Source organism: Bicyclus anynana, chromosome 12, assembly GCF_947172395.1.
Source record: "Bicyclus anynana chromosome 12, ilBicAnyn1.1, whole genome shotgun sequence".
In the NCBI taxonomy this organism is placed as follows: domain Eukaryota; kingdom Metazoa; phylum Arthropoda; class Insecta; order Lepidoptera; family Nymphalidae; genus Bicyclus; species Bicyclus anynana.
Window position 1 is genome coordinate 4,995,142 of NC_069094.1, and position 24,274 is coordinate 5,019,415.

At 38.6% G+C, this 24,274-nt stretch overlaps 1 protein-coding gene across 1 annotated transcript; it reads left to right on the forward strand.

The window, feature by feature from the left end:
- The first annotated feature begins 4,537 nt into the window (after positions 1–4,537).
- Positions 4,538–13,336, forward strand: LOC112052854 (odorant receptor 13a-like). The gene is made up of 9 exons (XM_024092086.2): positions 4,538–4,655; positions 6,112–6,299; positions 6,755–6,918; positions 7,695–7,948; positions 8,262–8,364; positions 9,585–9,684; positions 10,979–11,086; positions 12,045–12,209; positions 13,286–13,336. Exons 1-9 carry the CDS (start codon positions 4,538–4,540, stop codon positions 13,334–13,336), a joined length of 1,251 nt encoding a protein of 416 aa, XP_023947854.1.
- Positions 13,337–24,274: the final 10,938 nt, after the last annotated feature.

Here is a 24,274-nt window from a genome sequence, read left to right on the forward strand (position 1 = left end):
TCCAAAAGGTCAGTATAGTTAGAGTATAGTTATCATTATCAGTATAAACCCATTATCGGCTCACTACTGAGCACGAGTCTCCTCTCAAAATGAGAGGGGTTAAACCAATAGTCCACCACGCTGGCCCAATGCAGATTGGCAGACTACACGCACGCAGAGAATTATGAAAAATCTCTGGTATGCAGGTTTCCTCACATTGTTTTTCCTCGTTTTGTCAAACGAAATTAAAATTAATAGTAATAATATAAGTTCCGAATTAGAAACGACATCCATTATCTGTTTACTGGCTGATAAGTATTTTAAATAGGTGAATAAATTAGGTCAATAAATATATTGGCAATGGTTTTGCTTAACAAAATTCATTTCAGGATATGATCCTATGAGGATGTGCGGAATCCAGGACTAATTTTTCGCAGTCAACATTTTATTCATTAACCACTAACCAGACTCTTAGAAGATCGGGTCAAACTTCGTAATATTTTATGTATAAAGTTAGATATTCTAGAATATTGAATATTCAATGGAATATTATAAAGAGTTCACTCAATAACCGGTAGCGTAAACATCATAACAATTTGCTGAACGCCGGCTGTGCTAACATCTCACCGGTATCGCTATATCTCAAACAGTTCCCATGTTTGCTGACAACACGAAATAATATTACCTCACAAAATCAAACAATGGCTTCGTCATTAACGAAAAAGTATTTAACTGTTTATGCCTACAACTTATGTCTCTATTTATTTAGGGTTTTTCGGGTGAAAATCTCTTTATTTAAGCGGGTAAAAACTCTGGTTGTCATCGCTAGATTTCTTTGCCATTAGGCTCTTGCGATAGGTTGCTTGCGTAACTGTGAAAGTGAACCTTTACTGGGTCCGCTAGTCTTAGGTTCCTGTGGGAATATGGGGATTAAACGTAGTCCCGCAAATAACGTGGCTTATTATTGCTAAAAGAATTTTCAAAATCGGTTCTGTAGATCCAGAGTTTAGCCCCTACATATCATCATCATACAATAGTATCATCATCATCATCATCATTATGGCTGGTGGGAGGCTTTGGCCGTGGCTAGTTGCCACTCTACCGGCAAAGACGTACCGCCAAGCGATTTAGCGTTCCGGTACGATGCCGTGTAGAAACCGAAAGATGTGTAGATTTTCGTCCTCCTCCTAACAAGTTAGCCCGCTTCCATCTTAGACTGCAACATCACTTACCATCAGGTGAGATTGTAGTCAAGGGCTAACTTGTAAAGAATAATAAAAAAAAAAAAAAATCATCATCATCATATCAGCCGATGGATGTCCACTCCAGGACATAGGCCTTTTGTAGGGACTTCCAAACATCACGATCCTGAGCCTGCATCCAGTATTCGTATTAGTATGAATAATTTAGTATAGTGGATAGAAGCAGGCGTTACTTTGCGGAAGTTCATCATGATTATATAATGATTTATTTATTTTGCTATCATCCGCGAAAAGTCGACGAACCCATGCGACGAGCCAATTGCAATTGCACGTTGTAGAGTCAACATCTCCTGAGGATGCTCCGGTTTCGGGGTGAAACGTACGTAGAGAGTATTTTGTCGGGCCTGGGTGACGTTGTCGCATGGGTTCGTCGACTTTTCGCGGATGATAGCAAAATAAATAAATCATTATATAATTTAGTATAGATCAGTACAACTATTTTTTTTTCCGTTGACCATATTAGTGTAACTAAAGCTAGTTTCCTAATAAGTAAATCGCAATGTCTGAGTATCATAGCAATGATAGCAACTAATCGTGACTTAAATGGATTGCAATTCGTGACTGCTTTTTTGTTGATAGTAGGTACTCATGTCATTTCCAAACGTATTGGAAATGCTGCAAATTTAATATCAAAATTAATATTATAGACGACCTCTTTGGCGTAGACAGCAATGCTGATTTGACGATCTCCGTGGCACAGTGGTGTGCGCGGTGGATTTACAAGACGGAGGTCCTGAGTTTTCTTAATTAGTCCAGGTATGACTGGTGAGGGGCTTCGGCCGTGGCTCTACTCTACTCTACCGACAAAGACGTACCGCCAAGCGATTTAGCGTTCTGGTACGATGTCGTGTAGAAACCGAAAGGGGTGTGGATTTCATCCTATTCCTAACAAGTTAGCCCGCATCCATCTCAGATTACATCATCACTTACCATCAGGTGAGCTAACTTGTAAATAATAAAAAAAAATGATGGGTTCAAATACAGGATTGTATACCTATTTCTTTACTAAATTGACTTACTTGGTCTGGTCTCGTGGGAGGCATCGGCTGTAACTAGTTACTACCCTGGCAACTGATTTAGCAGTCTGGTATGATACCGCGTAGGTACCGTCAGATATATATAATCTATCAGCCGAAAGACGTCCACAGCTGGACATAGGCCTCTTGCATGGATCTCCAAGCACAACGGTCTCGAGCCGCCAGCATCCAGCGGCTACCTGCAACCCTCTTGATATCCTCGGTCCACCTAGTGGGGGGTCGACCAACACTGCGCTTTTCGGTGCGGGGTCGCCATTCCAGCACCTTGGGCCCATTGCCACTTCAGCTTCGCGACTCGCTGAGCTATGACATGTCCGCAGACGAACCAAAGTCACTGACTTTGGTTCGTCTGCGGTCATGTCATCAATTGGCAGGGTGAAAAATACTGTCGACCAAAACTGCGCTTTCTGATGCAGGGTCGCCATTCCAGCACCAACAAACACAACGTCCATCAGTTCTTCGATCTAAATTAATAAATAAAAGAAGTTCCTGTCTGTGGTAACAAAATAACTGTGTTATATTAAATGCGTATAGTTATTTACACAATACAAAAACACAATCCATTTAATATTAAGCCTTTTTAAAATTTTTGTCTATCTGTCCGTCTGTTTGTTCGGGCTAATCTCTGGGACGGCTAAACAGATTTTAATGGGACTTTCACTGGAAGATAGAGGTGATTTTTGAGCAACATTTAGGCTACTTTTTGTCTGGTGAAATTCGATGGTTCTTACGAGATTATTGAAATACTGAACGTGAACGAAGACGCAGGCGTCCGCTAGTTACGAAATAAAATTCTTCATTAAAAGCTGCACCATTTCCCATGGTAGGTATAATTATTGTAAGAAATAAATTACTATTCATTTGCGCGATTAATTACTATCCATTTGTGCGATCATTCGATGAGCAAATGGATTAAGTTCCCTAAATGAATAACCAGAATTGAAACTTAATTATAGTTTCAGTGATTTAAACTGAAGTTTCCATTATACTCACTTCACGAATTTAAGAAAATCTTTTTTTAATTTTCCTGAGAAAAATAAACCTGCTTTTTCATACAGTGCTAATGCCTATATATTTTACTGCATAGTAAAAGATTTTGTATGCAACAGATTTTGATGGGGACCACTTGCATATTTTCAATGCATATATTTAAAATAATTCATTTTACATAATACATTATTACATTTGGGGGATTCGTTTTTCCTTAAAAAGTTTACCCAAATTTGTTTTTATTACCTATAGAAAATAAAGCATTTATGCTACATATAAGGTTATTACGAGTGCCCATCTAAATATAGTCAGTCAGTAACCCAAAATAATCAATAAATGTTTATTATAATTATTATTAAAGGATTTCTTCGTTCTTATGTCCTTTAAACAGACAAGATTCTTATCTTTTCTTTGAAATGATCTAAAAATGTCAAATAATATCACCATGAAACATATTTCAATGTGTCAATGCAAATAAAATGAGCGTAACTTAAATGAAGTACAACACTACTATGCATGCTACTATTGAGGAGTTGCTACTTATTAGCATGTGTATCGCAACATTACTAATTATAAAGATGCTTATTTCGAGCTTGCTCAAGAATCAACAGTCGTGCGATTTATGAGCATGCTACTTGTTGCGCGGGTTTTAGCGCGTCTGAAAAGGTTTGCTTATTGAGTATGCTAGTCGATCAGCATTGCTATTCTGTATTCTCTTCACCTTCATCTCTCCCTGTCTGACATGATACTATAGACAGAGAGCAATAGATACAAATTAGCAAGTGTAATTGGAATGTTTGCTTTGAGCATGCATAATCAGGAGCATACTTAAAAATAGCATGCTTATTGCTAGCAAATGTAAGCTGATGATAAGCATGCTCGTATGGAGCATACTTAATAGCACGTTTTTAGCATGCTATTTTAGAGCATGTGTCACAGTACCTTTAAGCCGTATTTATATTTGTCTGACGTATATACGCATATGTTCTGTATGCGGCACAGCAGAAGCCATCACGACATGTCACAACACATAAGTGTACACGTTGCTAGACAAAATGTATGATAGGTACCGATTCTGTTCAGATGCGTCACGACACGACACGTCAGACAAATATAAATCCGGCTTTAGAATACAGAATTTTGAACAGATATTTAACTGACGAATGGAAACGCGTAGAAGCTTATTTAAACTCGGTTTTTGTTCAAACCATTTTAGATTTGAGCAAGTATTACTGAAATGTTCACAACACAATAGACTCGTGAGACAAGATGGGCGCACTGAACTATGTATGGAGGAAGCTTACCAATACAAACGCTATGCAGTTGGCTAGTGGAAAATTCGAAATAGATTTTTTCGAATCTGTGTACAGACTTATTTATTTCGTAGGTATGGCAAATAATTTTTGAACAAATTTGATGATCAGTGTACTGAGCAAATGCTTGTATTTATTATTTAACTAGCGGACGCCCGCGATTTCGTTCGCTCTTAGACCTCTTTAATCCGGCCCTATCGCTAAATCCGTTCTTTGTGGATACATACTAACTATAAACTACCTCCCTGCTAAATTCAGCTTTGTACATCTAGCGGTTTTCGAGATTTCGTGATGAATGACCTTTCACATTTATATATTAAGATTATCATTGTAGATGTAAATGTTACTTTGTACGTTTGTCTACTCTGTCATAATCAAGTTTTATTCTTCTAAGAAAAGAGCTTAAGTAGAGTTCCCTTTATAACTGTTTCGTTTCTCTTGATCAGTCCATCTAATATTTACCAGTCCACAGTTGTAAAAGCCCAAACAAATCGTCCCATATTTTTTAGTCCTTACATTTACCAACTCATATCCGTAAATCTTAGGATTTACCAGTAAGACCAAAGATTTACCTACGAACTTTTACAGTAACATATGTATAGAAAGAAAATATATTAAGCAAATTAAGCTTTAGGGAATACAGCCCAGCGAAGAGATCGAACTCTATGGGCTAACACAGTCCGATTTATTTATGAGGATTTTTAAAAAGGCTGTAGGGTAATCTAATAGCACATGTAAGTAAAACAAGGCGCAGAGATGGGACTGCCTGTTGATTTTAAATCGGTAATCGACATGGCATAGTCCAAGGTAGGCTGTAGATAATCTACTTGTACCTACGTGAAATTTGCAATGACATTAACAGCCGTTGGACGTCTACTGCTGGACATAGGCCTTTTGTAAGACTTCCAAACTTAACGGTCTCAAGCCGCCAGCATCCAGCGCCTCCCTGCTTCCCGCTTGATGTCCTCGGTCCACCTAGTGGTCGACCAACATTGCACTTTCCGGCGTGGGATCGCCATTCCAGTACTTTGGAACCTCAACGTCTATCAGCTCTTCGAACTACGAGCATGTGTCCTGCTTATTGCCACTTCAGCTTCGTGATTTGCTGAGCTATGTCAGTGACATTGGTTCTTCTGCGGATCACCTGATGTCTGATTTGATCATGCAGATAATCACCAAGCATAGCTTCATCGCCCGCTGAATGACTTTGAGCCTTTTTTTAAGTGCGGCCACCAAGTCTCGGATCCGTAAGTCATCACACAATCAGCAATAATTTAACGTTAATAAATGCTAAATAGATAAAAATCCCAAGTCCGATTCGGTCCCAAGGTGCTGGAATGGCGACCCCGTACTAGAAATCGCAGTGTTGGTCACCTACCAGGTGGACTGACGACATTAGGCAAGTCGCAGGGATTCGCTGGATGCCAGGCGGGTCAGTATCGTAATGTTTGGAAGTCCCTACAAAAGGTATATGTCCTGCAGTGGACGTCCATTGGCTGATATGATGATGATGATGAAAATACTTCACAGGTCTTTCTTCTTCGGACTTTAGTGTACCGTATCTCATATACAGTGTGGTGGTGAAGACGTCGCTTGTTCTGTTGGTGTTTTGCGAGCTTTGGCACTTGTTCACTGTGAGATGGACTATCGACGGTATTACAAATAGCACGAATGTTATACTCATTCAAATAGGTGCTTACTACAGATACAAGGTCATGGTAGGTGAAAAGATTTCAATAAAATCACCATAGAAGTATGTCTATCTAAAGAGTACTCTTACTGTATGCGGAAACGCGGTGATGTTTCCCGATGCACATCATACATGCAAAAACCTACTGTCTACCTTAAGGAAGCATTACAAGCCAGTATTCGGAAAAATTCCAATTAGTATGATTTTTTTTTAAGAATATTTGCCATATCTTCTTTTATAATACGACGAATATTCTCATTCCCCTCCAACTAGTCGGGAAAGACTGTGCTAGGAGTGGGTATGACAATAGACCAACGGGGCAGGGATCGAACCACCACTCCTCGGTGATGAGTCCAACCGCTCTTACCGTTGAGCTATTGAGGCTTGATTTGAATGTCTAGTAGCTACCCTAGTTTGTGTGTCTAGTTTAATTAATTACCTATAACCTAAAACTATATCTAATCGTATATTTATATGTTTTAGAGCATAAACAAGGATATATTTAAGGACCTTGCATCATCTATGGAATCTCGAGATTTCGACCAATCTACTAGTCAGAGAAGAGAGATACTTTCAGTTTGGCAAAAGAGAAACGAATCGTCTTTAAAACTACTTTTGTCTCTAGGAACTTGTACCCTTATGGCGTGGTAAGTAGTTTCACATTACACAAACAGCATGAAAAATTGGACTCTTATGGACCAATACTGGTCTGGGCTGAAAATTTTATTATTATTATTTTCAAACAATAGCTAGGAAAAAAAAATGGGCTTGGTATTTTAACATGAATATTTCTTTTCGCCCTTTAGCTAAGCGGAGAATACAACCTATTCACCCATTAAAATAGACCGGGATAGAATTCAAGACTCCTCAAATTTCAGTCAGTCCCATAATTGTAAAGCTTTTTAGTATAATAGCGGACGTCCGCAAATTCGTCCGCATGGAATTTAGTTTTCACAGGTCCCTCGGGAACCATGGATTTTTCCGGGATAAAAAGTAGCCTATGTGTTAATCCGGGCTATAATGTATCTCTATACTTTTCAACTAATTCGGTTCAGTAATCGAGGCGTGTAAGAGTAACAAACATTCATATCATCAAAATTATCAGTTTTTGCAAAAATCGGGAAACCATGGAATTTTTCGGAATAAAAAGTAGCCTATGTGTTAATCCAGAGTAAATCTATTTTCATTCCAAATTTCAGCCAAATCGCTTCAGTAGTAGCGGCGTTAAAGAGTAACAAACATCCAAACTTCCATACAAACTTTCGCTTTTGTAATATTAGTAGGATAGTAGGATGTAAATCATAAAATAATTATAATTTTTTACAGCTTTCACTCATTTTACAGACTTGGAAAATAGGTTCATAGCTCGACCCACGAGCACTGCACAAACGAGGCTGTTTTTACATAAATTATTATGTTTTAGGTTTACATACCCTCTGATGGATGACTTGGATTATAATCTAATGTTGGAACTTCGACTGCCGTTTGACTATAAAACCCCGGCGCTGTACCCCTATGTTTATATGGCAAACGTTTTATCTCTGTTTTACATCTCGTATTTCGTGATGTCCACTGACCTGGTCATGCAGTCACATTTAATGCACCTGCTCTGCCAGTTCGCAGTACTGAATGATTGTTTTAAAAACATCCTCACTGATTGTAAGATGATTCTCAATGGTAAGTTTTGTTGTTTCAAAATCATAGAATAAAAAGTTGTTTAAAACACAAAATTAAACTAGCGGACACCCGCGACTTCAGTTTTTCACAAATCTCGCGGGAACCATGGCTTTTTCCTAGCCTTTCCTTGCCTAGCCTCTGTGTTAATCCAGAGTAAAATCTATTTCCATTCCAAATTTCAGTCAAATCTCTTCAGTAGCCGCAGCGTAAAAGAGGAACAAACATACTTACACACTTACACACTTGCACACTTAGACACACACAAACTTTTGCCTATGTAATATTAGTGTTAAGTGTTATTCTATTTTTGTAGATGAACGTTTGGACCTGAAATCTGTGCATTTAAACGTTAAGTTCAGAAAAGAATACATCAAAAGACTTAGAAAGTTGGTAAATCAACACGTGTTTATTTTAAAGTAAGTAGCTAATATTAACAATAATATCATAATTATGAGTAACTAGCTGACGCCGTGCGGTTCACCCGCGAGGTTTCCGGTCCCGTATATACAGGGATAAAACATAGCCTATAGCCTTCCTCGATAAATGGGCTATCTAACACTGAATGAATTTTTCAAATCGGACCAGTAGTTCCAGAGATAAGCGCGTTCAATCAAATAAACAAACAAACTCTTCAGCTTTATAATATTAGTATAGATTAAACTAACAATTTATATGTTACCCCCACCCTACCCCTACTCTACCCTACCCTACCCTACCCCTATCCTACCCCTACCCTACCCCTACCCTACCCCTACCCTACCCCTACCCTACCCCTACCCTACCCCTACCCTACCCCTACCCTACCCCTACCCTACCCCTACCCTACCCCTACCCTACCCCTACCCTACCCTACCCCTACCCTACCCCTACCCTACCCCTACCCTACCCCTACCCTACCCCTACCCTACCCCTACCCTACCTCTACCCCACCCCTACCCTACCCCTACCCTACCCCTACCCTACCCTAATCCTAACCTACCCCTACCCGTTGAAATTTTTCTTAAATTTTCTTTGCTATAAACCTCACGGAGCCCGAGACCTTTCCAACGAATGCAAAACCATGGAAATCGGTTCGTGCGTTCTGGAGTTATAGCGTCAGGAAGGAAAACCCGACTTATTTTTATATAGTAGATGTTATACATTCGTTTTTCTAAAATACAGTTTAATAATCTTTATAGACCAGAATATACTTCTTGTAAAAAAAGTTGGCAACCCTAGAGCGAGGGAACGACGCATCTTTTTTCGAGTATGCAGTCGGCTCTATCGAATTAAGAGACGTTGTCACGTCAAAATTTAAAACCAAACAAGAACACTTGAAGAATACACTTATTAGGAGACCATCTCGGCTGCAGTATCAATTTATTTAACTTTAACATTTATATCGTTACCCAAAATAGAACCCGTAGGTTGCAAAATTTCAAAAACATAAATTCATAGGTTGAAACTTAGCTTCGATTCGTTTTGACTCATTTAAAAATAAATATACATACTCGTACTAATATGGCAAGTTAAATAAAAGTGTGTTAGAATACAATAACCATTGATTGCACAAGATTTTCAATGAAACACCCATGATTTTAATTTATATTATGTAAACACTGAACAGCTATATTTGTTTTGTTTGGTTTTGTTCCAGCAACACGTTGAGGCTGCGTGACGTCATGAGTGTGCCTATGTTGGCGCAGCTGGTCTGCAGCACGGTGCTTATTTGCTCTATCGGTTTCCAAGTTGCAACAGTAAGTGTCGCCGCATACGGGCGCCACGCCACAACCACCTACTCGTAATGCGAGAAGCGGCGTTTTGTGGCGTGTCGCCATTACCGGCGTCACCGCGGCCGTGTGCGGCGAGTCCATAGAAAATATTCATACCAGAGGCGACCAAACATGAAGAGAAATAGACAAAAGTCAACCAATTACGGCGCAACCGGAAATATCGCTATTGTTTTCATAGCGTTGGGACGAAAGAGACATCCCATCATAGCGCTACAGGTCTTAAATTCGTAGCGATTCTATAATGTTTCAACATTTCATAGGTACCTGAGGGTCACTAGGCTTATCGTAATAGGTATTGTTGCATATAGAAATTTTGGACGATCATTTCAGTTAATCAATTCGTACCACTCACTGAGGTTTTGAGGAACATTACTTACGCCCTTAAATAAGATGGACATAATCATTTTATTATATCGTGATAGTATTGCAAAAGGTTGTGACAAGCCCCCAAAATAGAAGTCGGTAGCGGCGTTTTGTTGCTGTGGCATGGCTCCCTTGTGCGGGGACACTAACTACTTGAAATACAACATCCCCGTATTTTCTAGCAAAATATTTGAGAATTAATACAGAAATAATAAATACTACTATAGTATTTTAAAGTAGTAAGGTACCCAACATACATAGTCTAAGAAAACAATTGTTTAATACCGCTGTATTTTCATTGCGTTCACAGTTCACAGTTCACAGAACAAAAACTTAAGCTGCGCTTGGGACTAAAGAGATGGGACTGGGACAAATCCGCCGCCATTGGACGACATTTGTCTATTTCTCGTCACTTGGTCGCATGTTAGAACTACTGGTCAACTTTCGCTTGTCTATGCGTTCTCAAGCAATGCCACTTGTGTTTTCAGATAGAATGGGTACGGTGACAGTTACCTTATGACATTCATAATACTTACTATTATCGTGAATCGTGGCAAACTTTCAAAAATGAAACGAACTGTCACCGTACCCATGCTTTCAAAATCAAAAATCATTTATTTCAAGTAGGCTCAGTTTACAAGCACTTTTGACACGTCAGTTGACTATTTGTAAAGATTCAACCACCGATTCGGAAGGCAGGTTCCACATTATTACGAAACCAGGGCAGTATTCCAGCTATAATTTATAGGTACAGTTTAGTATTATAATGTTTGGCAAATGTTGACGGTAGGTATGCGTATTTTACTTACAAGTACTTTCCTTACGACCTCATCTTACGCCTGAAGCTCTACTTTAATTAATAAACATTAATTAATTAATAAAATTAAATTTTCAGTCCGTGAACGTTAACTTGACTAAATGGCTCATGAGCGTGTTCTATTTGGGGTACAACATGTTCGTCCAATACGTCATTTGCAGATGGTGCGAGGAAATAAAAATTCAGGTTTTATATTTTTATACGTTATGGAATTGGTATTTAACTGTAGGTTACCGTGAAAGCCAAGTGGATATGACCTCTGCCTTCGATTCCGAGGGCATAAGTATGAATCCGGTCCGGAAGCATTGAGTGGGGACGTTTTTTGATCGCTGATTGTGCATCCAATTTTTAATAGGAGATCGATGATAGAGAGCTAAGAATTGTGGTTCCAAGTCTGTAATATCTTTAATAGTCTATTAGATGTGATGGTCATAGACGTATATAGCGGGGGGGCCGGGTGGGCCGTGCCCACCCTATAATGGTTCAGAGCTCACCCTAAAATTCGGGTTACCGATTTAAAATTCTATGATGGACGCCAAAATACAAAATATACTAAGAAAAATCAATATAATCAGTAGACCCGTTTCAGAGGCCCGCTTCCACAAACATTGTAAACGAAATTTCTTTATTGAGTGTCGACACTCCTCAGCGACATGACAGGGACCAGGCCCATGCAAAACCGGTTTCTGCGACAAATCACAGGCGCACCGTGGTTTGTACGCAATAACGACCTCCATAGAGACTTAGATTTACCTTCAATAGCTAGTTACATGAAACAGCCCTCTCGAAACTATTTCGACAGAGCTGCTATCCATCCCAACCAACTAGTGGTTGAGGCCTGCAACTACACTCCCTACCTTAACGCTAACTTCAAGCAGAGGCGTCCCAAAAACGTCCTTTACGATCCAGACGATGACATGACGACCGACAATGCTTCTCGGGCTACACAATCACAAGCAACACAGCGTCTTCGGGTCTCATCCGGCGATGCTTCTGCGCTCGCCCAAACCCCCCGGTGACGCAATAGTGGTTCCACATGGAGCCATCCGCACTTACTCAATACGAAAAAAAAGGGCCAGGCCCACCCTAGGAAATAATCCTAGATACGCGAATGGATGTGGTCTACAACTACTTACCGTTTCAGAGTGAGGGGATCGGCGAAGCAGTGTATTGCTCCGGCTGGGAAAATGGAATAGTGATGGTACCGGGAGTGAGAACCTCGATACTGTTGATCCTGGCGCGCGCCAACAAGCCAGTGCGGCTTTCTGCTGGAGGAATGTACGACCTTTCCTTGGAGGCGTATGCTACTGTAAGATACTTGCTCTACCACTTATAATATGAATGATTTTACATTCATATTATAAGTATGAAACCTTTACCATTGATTTGGTAAATCAATGTAGTATCACAAATATACAAATATCACCTCTGTATATTTGTGATACCTTTACCATTGATTTGGGAGCCAGATTCTAATTGATATATTTTTTTTTTATTCTTTACAAGTTAGCCCTTCATTAACATCTCAACTGACGGTAAGTGATGATGCAATCTAAGTTGGAAGCGACTAACTTGTTAGGAGGTGGATGAAAATCCATACCCCTTTTGGTTACTACAAGGCATCTTATCGGAACGCTAAATCACTTGGCCGTACGTCTTTTGCCGATAACTTGCACGGTCAAAGCCTCCTACCAGCCTGACCTGGACCCATTAAGAAAACCTCAATCAGCCCAGCCGGGGATCGAACCCCGGACCTCCGTCTTGAAAATCCACCGCGTAGACCACTGCGCTATGGAAGCTGTCAAAATTTTATATTAAAACATTGTTGAAACATGTGTATGGGCTGTTTAAAAATTACCGTTTTTAACCCCCGATAGATGTAAAAAGGGGTATGTATGCCTGCGTATGCCTGTAGTTTCTAAAGTCCGTTGGGCCGCTCAGAGATTGCGTTTCTGACAGGTCGTGCGAATAGGACAAAGATATTCAATCACAATTGCCTCGTTTTCTCTCTCTCTCTCTCTCTCTCTCTCTCTCTCTATCTCTCATGTTATATCGCCCACCCGTCAGAAACCCAATTTCTGAGCGGCCGGACAACAAATGGACTGGGCGTAATGTATTTTTATTTGACGTGACTGACGTGATTTAGGTGGTTCTTAACTTTTACGATTCCAACGAAGGAATCAGAAGATATCGGCGCTTTTCTAATATTATGGTAAAAACATTATTATTTGTCATTCAAATACTTGTACAAGACAAAACTTTTAATTTTAACAAACTGTGCACACAGTGAAAACATTTCAAACAGACTGCCTACAGTTGGAAACAGTTGTTCCGTTTCTGAACACAGAAATTATATGTTCTTACATTCTGATATTTCATTTTCAGGTGGTGAAAGCGTCTTACACTGCCCTGACTGTTCTACTTCGGTTCCGTTAAATTACAAATACAAGACAACCAACAAAGTTACAAATATTGGAATATATATATTCTTTTTGTACTAGCAGCTAGTAAGCAAACTATTTAAATAGAAAATTTTATTGTATGTTATTAACATTTTTACGTTATTTTTAAGTACTACTAATTTTAACTATTGAGTATTTAAGTTCAAGTAGTTTAATAATATGTATTTGTAAATACATAGCCCTTATTAGTGAAACGTGGTACGTAAATAACCAAGTATGTATTTTTGAATGATATTGTAAGTAGGTAATTCTACATACGAGTATATGTGTTTTAAAGAATGTCCTACTGATTATAATTATTGATCTCTAAATAAACTAACACCTCATTTATCAAAATCCAATTAGCTGTTAAACTAACAAGGCGAAACATATGAACATTTCAAACAGACTGCTAAAATGTTAAAATCATTAATGAGCTTTCCCCAGCCGGGTCAATATGACTAAACGCTTCAAACTAAACACGAAATAGATATAAATGTTTACCATTTGAACATTAAAATATCATCGTTGTATGCAGTTCCGTCTTTCAGCGTCTCAGTACGAATAGACCAAGAGATTGTGTATTATTTTCAAGGGGTGTTCATGCAGACAACTTGTGTCAGATATCAAACGTCTGACTACTACAGATATATTATGGCAAATGATGGTATGATATTGTTAATAAATAGACTTTTTAACTAAACTAAAATTGATGATTGAATAAAGATAGTCAATTAATGTTGTTACATTTTGATAATCTCTAGCGACATTGACACTTAGGTATAATAGATAGTAACTTTGTTTCGTTTTTGGTTATTCTAGATATTATTAAAGATATATTGAGATATTCCTAATGTAAATTGTAAAAGTATCATTGTTCAAGTGTATGTGAAAATAAATATATCAATTCATTATGAAACACAATATATATTATTATCTTTTTTTTTCTTTTTATGTGTACACCCGTCATTATTCATAATTCCTTGTATTTATTTTCTCTTTTTCGATTGGTTGTCTGGAAGAGATCGCTCATTAGTGATAAGGCCGCCAATTGTACATTAGTTTTTAAGTTAATTTCTTGCCTGTTATTATTATTTTTGGTGTACAATAAAGTATATTTCATTCATTCATTCAAACACGACTAAAACTCATGTAATACAACGTCGAAGTCTGCTCGAGTAGTTCCGAACCCAAATGGAGTCTTTAGTCGTGTGCTGATTCTTGGAACCGGCACGAACCAAACTTGTTTTAGCCGTGTTTCATAATAAATTATGAATAATACTCACAATAGTTTAAATTCGAAAATAAATATCTTAAAATTTCGGGCACCTCATAAATCTCATTTGAATGAGAGGACTGTTCCAGTTTTCTGAATTATAATTGGTAAATGCAAAATCAAGCACCCCTTTAATATTGGTTACGGCCTCTTAGATTAAAAATATAATCAATGCCACATGTCAGGCTATAATTACGGAAGGGGCGTGTATGTCACAGACGGCGAAAACCGGAGCGTCTTTAAAACCACCGCTTCCGTGTAGATTTTTGAAATGCAATAAACTATAAATACGTAGTTTATTTACAGCTTCAGACGGTTTACGATCGGTGGACTCTCGAAGTATAATATCACAAGTGTTTGACTGTTACGGTAATAGCTTCCTGCAATAATATGTTCAGTTACTTGCCAGCGATTTTTCTTTTTTTTTTTTATTCTTTACAAGTTAGCCCTTGACACCAATCTCACCTGATGGTAAGTGATGGTAAGTGATCCTTAACTGATAAACTGCTTCGTTTGGATGCCTACAGTGGTTAATCTTTGTGGTTATCAGCCCTGAGATGAATTTTGTTTTAATTTATTTTATGGTTTTAATTTGTTGTTGTTGAGATTTTCTGTCTCATATCAGAATGACACCACGCTGGCCCTATCCGGATTGGCAGACTTCACACACACGTAAAAACATCTAAAGTTTCCTCACGATGTTTTTCTTCACCGTTTGCGACACGTGATAATTTTAACTTCTTAAAATACATGCAACTGAAAAGTTGGAGTTGCATGCCTCAGTTTGGATTCGAACCTACGCCCTCCAAATCGAAGGAAGAAGTCTATCACGGCACATTAGCTATACAATTATACATAATACATATTATTATGTATCATCATCATTATCAGCATATTTTAAAGGCCTACTATAGGATAAGGAGAGTCTTATAGAAAAGCGGATAGTGAGAGTAAACTCACCACGCTGCTATAACGCGGGTTGGTGGGCCTATAAACCTTGGCTAAGTTTGTTGTGGGCTCTTCTCGGACCAAGGCGCGTTTGGAACCCTCGTAACTTTAATTTTAAGTTTTCGTCTATTATTACCACCATTAGATTAAATTAAATTTTGGCATATACCTGACCTTTCAAAAGTGCTTGTAAACTAAGCCTAATTGAAATAAAAGAATTTTGATTTGATTTGATTTGATATGAGTGATAATGTTGGGTGAAATTTAATGCGGCATTAGTGAAAAGCTGATTACATGATGGTATGGATGTTAATAAAAAAAAAAAAATTAATTAATGAAGTGGCAATGGGCGGGGCACACAGTTCGAAGAGCCGATGGACGTTGGGGTCCCAAAGTGCTGGAATGGCGACCCCGCACTAGTAAGCGCAGTGTTGGCCGACCCCCTACCAGGACCTATGGACCTATGTCCTGCAGTGGACGTCCATCGGCTGATATGATGATGATGATGATGATGGATGTTAATTACTCTGTCACGCAAAAACTACTGAATGAATGTGACTGAAATTATAACGGAGATGGATTATACTCTGTATTAGCGAGTTACTTTTTTTTATCCGCGAAAAATCCATAAATCCGCGTAATTTGTATAAAACTGAATTTCAGGGCATTCGCTAGTAAGTTACAATAATGATACCCTCCTCCGATTTATTCTGTTAGAACTTATAACTAAATGAATACCTAATTATAAACAAATCTACTGGGTTGTAGTCTGGTACTAAAAAAACATCTGAAAATTTCGAGAACAGTTTTCCTTATAAATGAGCGAAAGATCCTAAATTCAAAGCAAGTAATGAATTATTTCACAGGGAGACGTGATTAAAGAGACCTAAAAATTAAAATTAATAGCCTTTGCGGTTTGCCCTAATAATTTTCAGCTTTGTTGAGTTTATAAAATATATGGGGCCTGTTATGGTCCGATCTGTTTAGCAGTTTTTACAGGTCCAGACCTCAATCGTCCAAGTTTGGACCGTTGTTACCAGCTAACTACCAAAGCTATCGTGAACTTCAAAACGATGCGATGATGACGGCTTTGGGAGGTAGTCTGTAACAAAAGTCCATTACATGTGATTTTTCGCTTTTTAGCGTCGAACATTGATTCTGAAGTCGTTTTGTTTTTTATTAAGAGTTTTTATTTAATTTGCCGTCATTTAGCATAACTTCAATTTTATAGAAACAAAGGAAAGTTAGTTTCAGTAAAAATGTCTACTTGTTTTGATGAAAATGGCTTACATCTGATTGAAGTTACTGTAACTGGCTCCTTCCTTTACAAAATTTTATGATTTTCGTTCATAATTTTAAATCATTGTTTTTTGACGTTCTTCTATCGCAATTATATATTTGTTACTAAATATGTTAAAATACCACTACAAAGCTAGGCTTTTCTCCATGTAAGAAAGGGAATATATATATGAAGGTATCATCAATGCTCATATCTTGACCATTAGTTCAATGGACGTCCATTGCAGGACATAGGATTCTTTTAAGGACTTTCAAAGACGACAGTTCTGAGATGGGTCCACTATAGGGGATCGATCAAGCCTGCACTTTCTGGTGCGGGGTTTCCACTCTCCATTCCAGCACCTTGAGATTCCAACGTTTATATAGGTACCTCGAACTATGTGCATTCGCATCTTTAATGTAGGCATAGTTTAATTTAAACTAATATTGCGGTGTAAATGCATGCTTTGCTTACACCACGGATCAAAGAGTACACAAACACTATGTCAGCCGTGTATGGCAATTTGCGGTATTGGGACGAGATCTGGCATAAGAAATATATACCCTCATCTGGTATTTCTTTGAGATAATAAATAAATTATGAAAAATATTTACATTGATACATTTATTATAGGACTCAAAAGTGATTACAAAAATAAGGAAACTAATGTCAAACAAAGGTTATGATTCACAACACTTGTCAGGACAACTTAATTAACAAATCAAACTGTAGCCAAAATAAGACCCTAGAATGGCAGAGAATGACCTAGAGTGGAGTCACGCACTTGTGAACGATGTGTGTTGGGTTAAAGGTACCTTTGACTGTATACAGACACTCCCCTTTTCCACTCAAGTCACCGTAGATGATACATTATATATTGAGACAAGTCACTCTCCTCGCCTATCCCAAGTAACCCATAAAGAATTACACAACAAGAGATTGAGACGGCTCGAACGCCACGAGCACACTGAAGCCAACACGAGATCGAGCGACGTCATATCCGTCACAGACTACTATTTCCTACACTATTTATTAAATTATTAAAAACATGTAAATTTAAAAGCGGCCAACGCGGCGATAACACATTGCACATGGGTTGCTTAGTTAAATTGCGGCCGGATAGTCATCACAACTGCGGGGTTGCCAGATATAAACAGTCAGTTACTTATTTAGTCGTCTATAGTGTTTTTCAGATAGCATGGGTACGGTGACAGTTTGTTTCACTCTTAAAACTTTGCCGCGATTCACGTTATTAGTACGTATTATGAACGTCACTACGCAACTGTTACCGTACCCATGCTATCTGAAAAACACTTTAATATGTCAAATGAAAGCTTATTGTATGCTTAATTTAAGTGTATTAGGTTGCCTTTGATCTAGTTCATGATTTAGATTTTGCATGAAAAATATGTTTGGCCGCAATATAACTAGGCAGCCTATTTGCGATGTGTCACTGTGAACATTCATCATCATAATCATCATTTTCAGACGATGGACGTCCACTGCTGGACATAGTCCTCTTGCATGGACCTCCAAGCATAACGATCTCGAGCCGCCAGCATCCAGCGGTTTAAACTGTGAACATTATCTACCATTTATTTCATAGCACATAAATAGCAGATGAGGGTATATATTTCTAATGCCGGATCTTAGACCATAGGTGGTTACGTATGCAAATTTGATGTATCAATCATAGCTCCTATCAATATTGTATAATCTTGTTACTGAAGACGCTTAGCGTATATTGTAACTACACTACTGAAGCAACAAGTAACTATATAATTCCCTAGTTGGTCCAGTGGTTAATATGAGCAGCTTCACATTATGAGGTGCCAGTTTCGATTTCTTAGTACTTTATAATCATCATTATCATCCCATGGGGGTCCACTGCTGGACACAGACCTCTTGCATGGACTTCCAAGCACAACGGTCTCAAGCAACCAGTATCCAACGGTTCCCTGCAACCCGCTTTATGTCCTCAATCCACCTAGTGGAGGGTCAACCAACACTGTGCTTTCCAGTGCGGGGTCACCATTCCAGCACCTTGAGACCCCAACGTCCATCGGCTCTTTGAACTATTCTATAACTCTTGTGTCCTTCCACTTATATAATATTCTTGTAGAGATATTTAAGTTTAGTTAACTAACTATGGGCTTTATTAAACGACTCAAAGTCATTCAGCAGGCAATAGAGCGAGCTATGCTTGGAGTTTCTATGCGTGATCGAATCAGAAATGAGGAGATCCGCAGGCGAACCAAAGTCACTGACATAGCTCAGCGAGTCGCGAAGCTGCAGCAATGGGCGGGCACATAGTTTGAAGAGCCGATGGACGTTGGGTTCCCAAGGTACTGGAATAGCGACCTCGCACTGGAAAGCACAGCGTTGGTTGACCCCCCACTAGGTGGACCGAGGACATCAAGCGGATTGCAGGAAACCGCTGGATGCTGGCGGCTCGAGACCGTTAAATGCTTGGAGGTCCATGCAATTCAGCAGTGGACATCCATCGGCTGATAATGATGATGATGATGAGAGGTGGTTCACAAAAATAATAGGCGTGTAAAGGGGGTTTTATTGCTGAAACAATAAATTTTTCTGTAGGAAGTCTGTTGTAAATACAAACGCATGCATACAAACATGATTTACGCGTCGAAGTGCAGAGTTATGTGCGGTATCGAATGTACGGTCTACACGAGCTTTATTTAATTGGGAAACGTAACACGAAACCGCGGTATTGTTTTATTTTTCGTTATAAATTGCGTTTTGTTGTATCAGCAACAGTTTTATGAATATTGTTGGGTCTGTGACTTGAACTTGCTTGCTAATAATTATAAAAGATCTCAAAATGTGTAGGTACACTTTCAAAATTGCTGAGACTATTTGGCTGAAATTAGGAATGGAGATCGACTATACCCTGGATGAACACAAAGGCTACTTTAATCCTGGAAAATTCAATGGTTCCCCCGGGATTTGAGAAACAGAATTTCCTGCGAAAAAAGTCGCAGACGTCCACAAAAAATGCTTAATTTATCCAAATCTTTGACACAAACATCTCGAAGTGTATCTGTTCTTGAAAGAAAGTACGAGTATTAGGTATAGCGGCTATAGTTACAAGTACATATAGCGGTTCGATCGATATCAAGCTCACTTCTGAGCGCGAGTCTCCTCTCCGAAAGAGAGGGGTAAGGCCAATAGTATACCACGCTGGCCCAATACGGATTGGCAGACTTCACACACGCGGAGAATTAAGAAAATTCTCTGGTATGCAGGTTTCCTAACGATATTTTCCTTCACCGTTTGAGACACGTGATATTTAATTTCTTAAAATGCACACAACTGGAAAGTTGGAGGTGCATGCCCCGGCCCGGATTCGAACCCACACCCTCCGGAATCGAAGGCAGAGCTGGTCGTATCCACTTGGCTATCACAGCTCATGTCATATAGCGGTTATAGCACATATTAAAGTCTTTGTATTAAAGACGTTTACTACACTGGAGTAATTACGTACTTAAACTATCAACTTCTGTCAAGAAACCTACGTGCGACTCTTGAGAAATGCAGCGCGATTCTGCTTTGAAATCCTAAAAGGAACAGCGTCTCGACTCGTTCACATAGAGGCGTGCACTCATGGACGTAACATGCGGGCTTGATTGCGAACATTCCGACTTAAGGCCTGTGCATATAGCAACCATGCGCGACTATGGCGCCGCAGAATAAAGCCCCGGATACACTGATGGGTTTAAGCTGCCAATATTTGTTTATGAGATAAGCACGCTTATAGTCTAAAACTCACAGAGCACTTTTTGTACGGCTTCCTTTAATTCACCATCTTGATAGAGAGTGGGACAAAGCGCGCGCGAGAAAAAGACATCCAATGTGTCATGTGGAAACAGTTAAACAGTACATTCAGTTTGGAAATACTGAACATAATAATTAAAAACAGACCTCGGAAGTGCATTCGCGTTCGCAGACCCCTGCGTGTTTATTATTTTAATAATTTAATTTAAAAATTATTATAATTTATATGACAGGTATTTAAAATCTATATTTATAAAAGAAAGTCGTGTTAGTTACTCCAGTTATAACTCAAGAACGGCTGAACCGATTTAGCTGAAAATTGGCAGGGAGGTAGTTTAGAGCCAGGAGAAGGACATAGAATACTTTTTTTTGTAGGGGTGGGGTGGGGGTAGAGTAGGGGTAGGACAAGGGAAGAAGTGCACATAAGTCAAAGCGAAGCTTGACTGGGCCCGCTAGTTATATTATAAATACCTGCCAGTAGATTAGATTTAATGAGAATGGAGATTACTGTACATTATAATATGACTGCATGGAATTAAACACTATAGGTAGGTACACAGATTTTTAACGGACGTTAAAAAAGCGTTCAAATACAACAAATGCATTCCCAAGTATATGCATTCACACGACAGCGCTTTTAAAACACGACGCTTTATTAACCGACTTCAAAAAGGAGGAGGTTCTCAATTCGGTCGGTATTTTTTTTTTATGTATGTACACCGATTACTCAAAGACGCCTGGACCGATTTCAAAAATTCTTTTTTAGTTTGAAACGGTATAGTTCCCATTTGGTCCCATTGCCATCATGTCAAGATCTGATGATGGAATTCTGGAGAAATTGAGGGGAACTTTCAAAAATTATATGGGTGTCTAGTGTGTTCGTAAACTTTTCCATTTAGTAGTTTTAAGCACTACAATTTCATGAAGGTTTAAAATCAATCTGATGATGGAGGCATAAAACAGACGAGGGAACACCTCGGCGATTTACAGCAGTTACCTTGTGTTTGGGCTTGATTAATTTGTATTAATGAGAACTTTCCACATAGGTTATAGGTATAGGTTGTAATTGTCATTTAAGGGTTTGGTGATGAAGACCAAGGACAATTAAGGGAACTCCTTAACAGTTTACAGTAACTACCTTGTGTTTGGCCTTGATTAATTCGTATTGCCGAGAACTTTCTACCTAGATGAATTGTGTCTGTTATTAGGGGTCTTCATCATCAGAATCATCACCGAGCACTGTTGCATTTTCGATTTTAGGCGTTAAAAAAACGACCGTGAATAAAATTAAGAACGTAAATAAAAGTGCCAACGCTGGGTTTTAACGTATCGCTTTTTAAATCTCGTGCGAATGTGGCCTTAGTCTGGATATGGAGCTTTGCAAAAACCGTGTGCGCTCGCCTTAACCGAGCGAGCAAGAGTATGGACTTACATTTCAATTAGCGATTTGCCTTCACTTACCATTACTTACAATATTCCGGTCAATCACCTACGAGTAGAACACAGGGGCCTTTCGATGTTTTATAATGATGACCGCATACTTACATGGAGAGGATTGTGGAGTCATTTAATCGAAATACGATCTGCAGGAGTTTTGTTTCTATTTAAACGAGTACAAGTTAGTGCAACAGTTAGTAGCTTAGCGATGACATAGGTATTAAGTAGATAGCTATTTAGTAGATGTTCATGACTTTGTACGCATTGTATCTAATTATTTTGCTTCAGTATGATGTCATATTAAAGAGTTCGAATAATTGTGCCACTGAGTTTACTATAGTCAATATGTCGGAATAATCTGGGCTTGTAACCATGTGGCACGTTGATTCTCTTTCTACGATCGCTAACGCTTAGAAAACTTTAAAGATGTGTGGGATTGACATTTGCTATAGACAGATCTCGTGATCAAGATCTATCATTCCTATACATTTTTCTAGTTTTCTAAGCGATAGCGATCGTAGAAAGAGAATCGACTTGCCACTTGGCTAGGGGAGCTGGGCTTGTAGCCATGTGGAACGTTGATTCTCTTTCTGCAATCGCAAAAGCTTTGAAAATTAAATAATGTATGGGAATAACATTCGTTATCGAGAGGTCAAGTTATCGATCGGATCTGTCATTCCCATAAATTTTTTAGCTCACGAAACATTAGCGTTTGTAGAAATAGGATCGAAGTGACACATCTAGAACAAAGGATCAATAACGATAAGCGATAGGTGAAAAATATAGAGAACCTTCATTAAATAGAGCTTATAGGGTCTAAGAGCAACAAAAAAGTATTCAGTCAAAATTTTCGTAACTGAACGGAGAATTGAGTTATTATAAAAATAATGAATTCAACCGTTTTTTCAAAATGGCGGAAAAAGCAAATAGGCAAACTTGATCAAGAATTTAAAGTTTTCTAGGCTCACCCACTTCATATCCAAAATTCAGCTTTCTCGATTCATTTGCATTACCAAATTAATTAATTTTTTAAGATTGTAGTCAAGGGCTAACTTGTAAAGTATAAAAAAATATATATTAAGTTATTTTGTAAATTTGTATGACAGATGCATAGAGAAGGTATAGTCTGACGAAGTACCTACTTGTGTAATTTTTAATATGCGCCTATCGAAATCTATCTACCATTTGATATTCACCGTTAAAATTCATCATTTCAGTCATTTTATAAAAAAAGCAAAAAGCGGCTTTTACAGCTTAACGGTCGGCAATGTCACAAGTTTATTGTTTAACATTCCAGCCTCGGGCTCATTCGGCAAAAAATGCCATCATTTCGTCCTTAACCGCGGAATCCGTTTCTATAGGCCGCGTTGGATCACGTCTGTCGGCATGTTCGCTTTTGTATAAAAATACGAATACACACTATGATAAGAATATCTAAGAGTATGAAATCACTTGATCCACCTACTTAGCAAAACTACACGGTTTCTTTTTTTTTTTTCTTTAAAAAAAAAAGAAACCGTGCCTTTGCCCTTGATGATAACTCACCTGATGGTAAGTGATGATGCAATCTAAGGTGGAAGCGGGCTAATCTATTTGGAGGAGGATAAGAACCCATACCCCTTTTGGTATCTACGTGACATCATATCGCTAAATCGCTCGGCGGACTGGCGGTACGTCTTTGCCGGCAGGGTGGTAACTAGCCACGGCCGAAGCCTCCCACCAGCCAGACATGGACATACACTTTACTCTACCTCTATATAATATTACTATACCTAGATAAAAAGTAAATAATATAAATGTCGCATATCAAAAACATAATATGTTATCAGCATTATCTAATTAGTATGTACTTAGACAATGCAATTAGATAAGACACCAATGCGCTTCTATGAGAATTAAGAGCCTTCCAAAAAAAACAGAAAAGTGGTAAAAGTGGAAATCCCACATAACCTGACCTAATGAGAGAGATTAAAAAATTTCCTCCGTCGCTATAAATACTATCTAGCAGTGGCGAAGGATGGAATTTAGATGAAGGCAAGCCGTCCCAAAGAAACGGAAATTCATAAAGTGATACAAACTCCGGTTTCTCATATATCTAGATACAGTACAACAATCAATACGCATGAATTATTGAATCAGCTTGCATGAACCCTTCGCCGCTGGTATCTATGTAAATTTATGAAATAATTATGTTATCT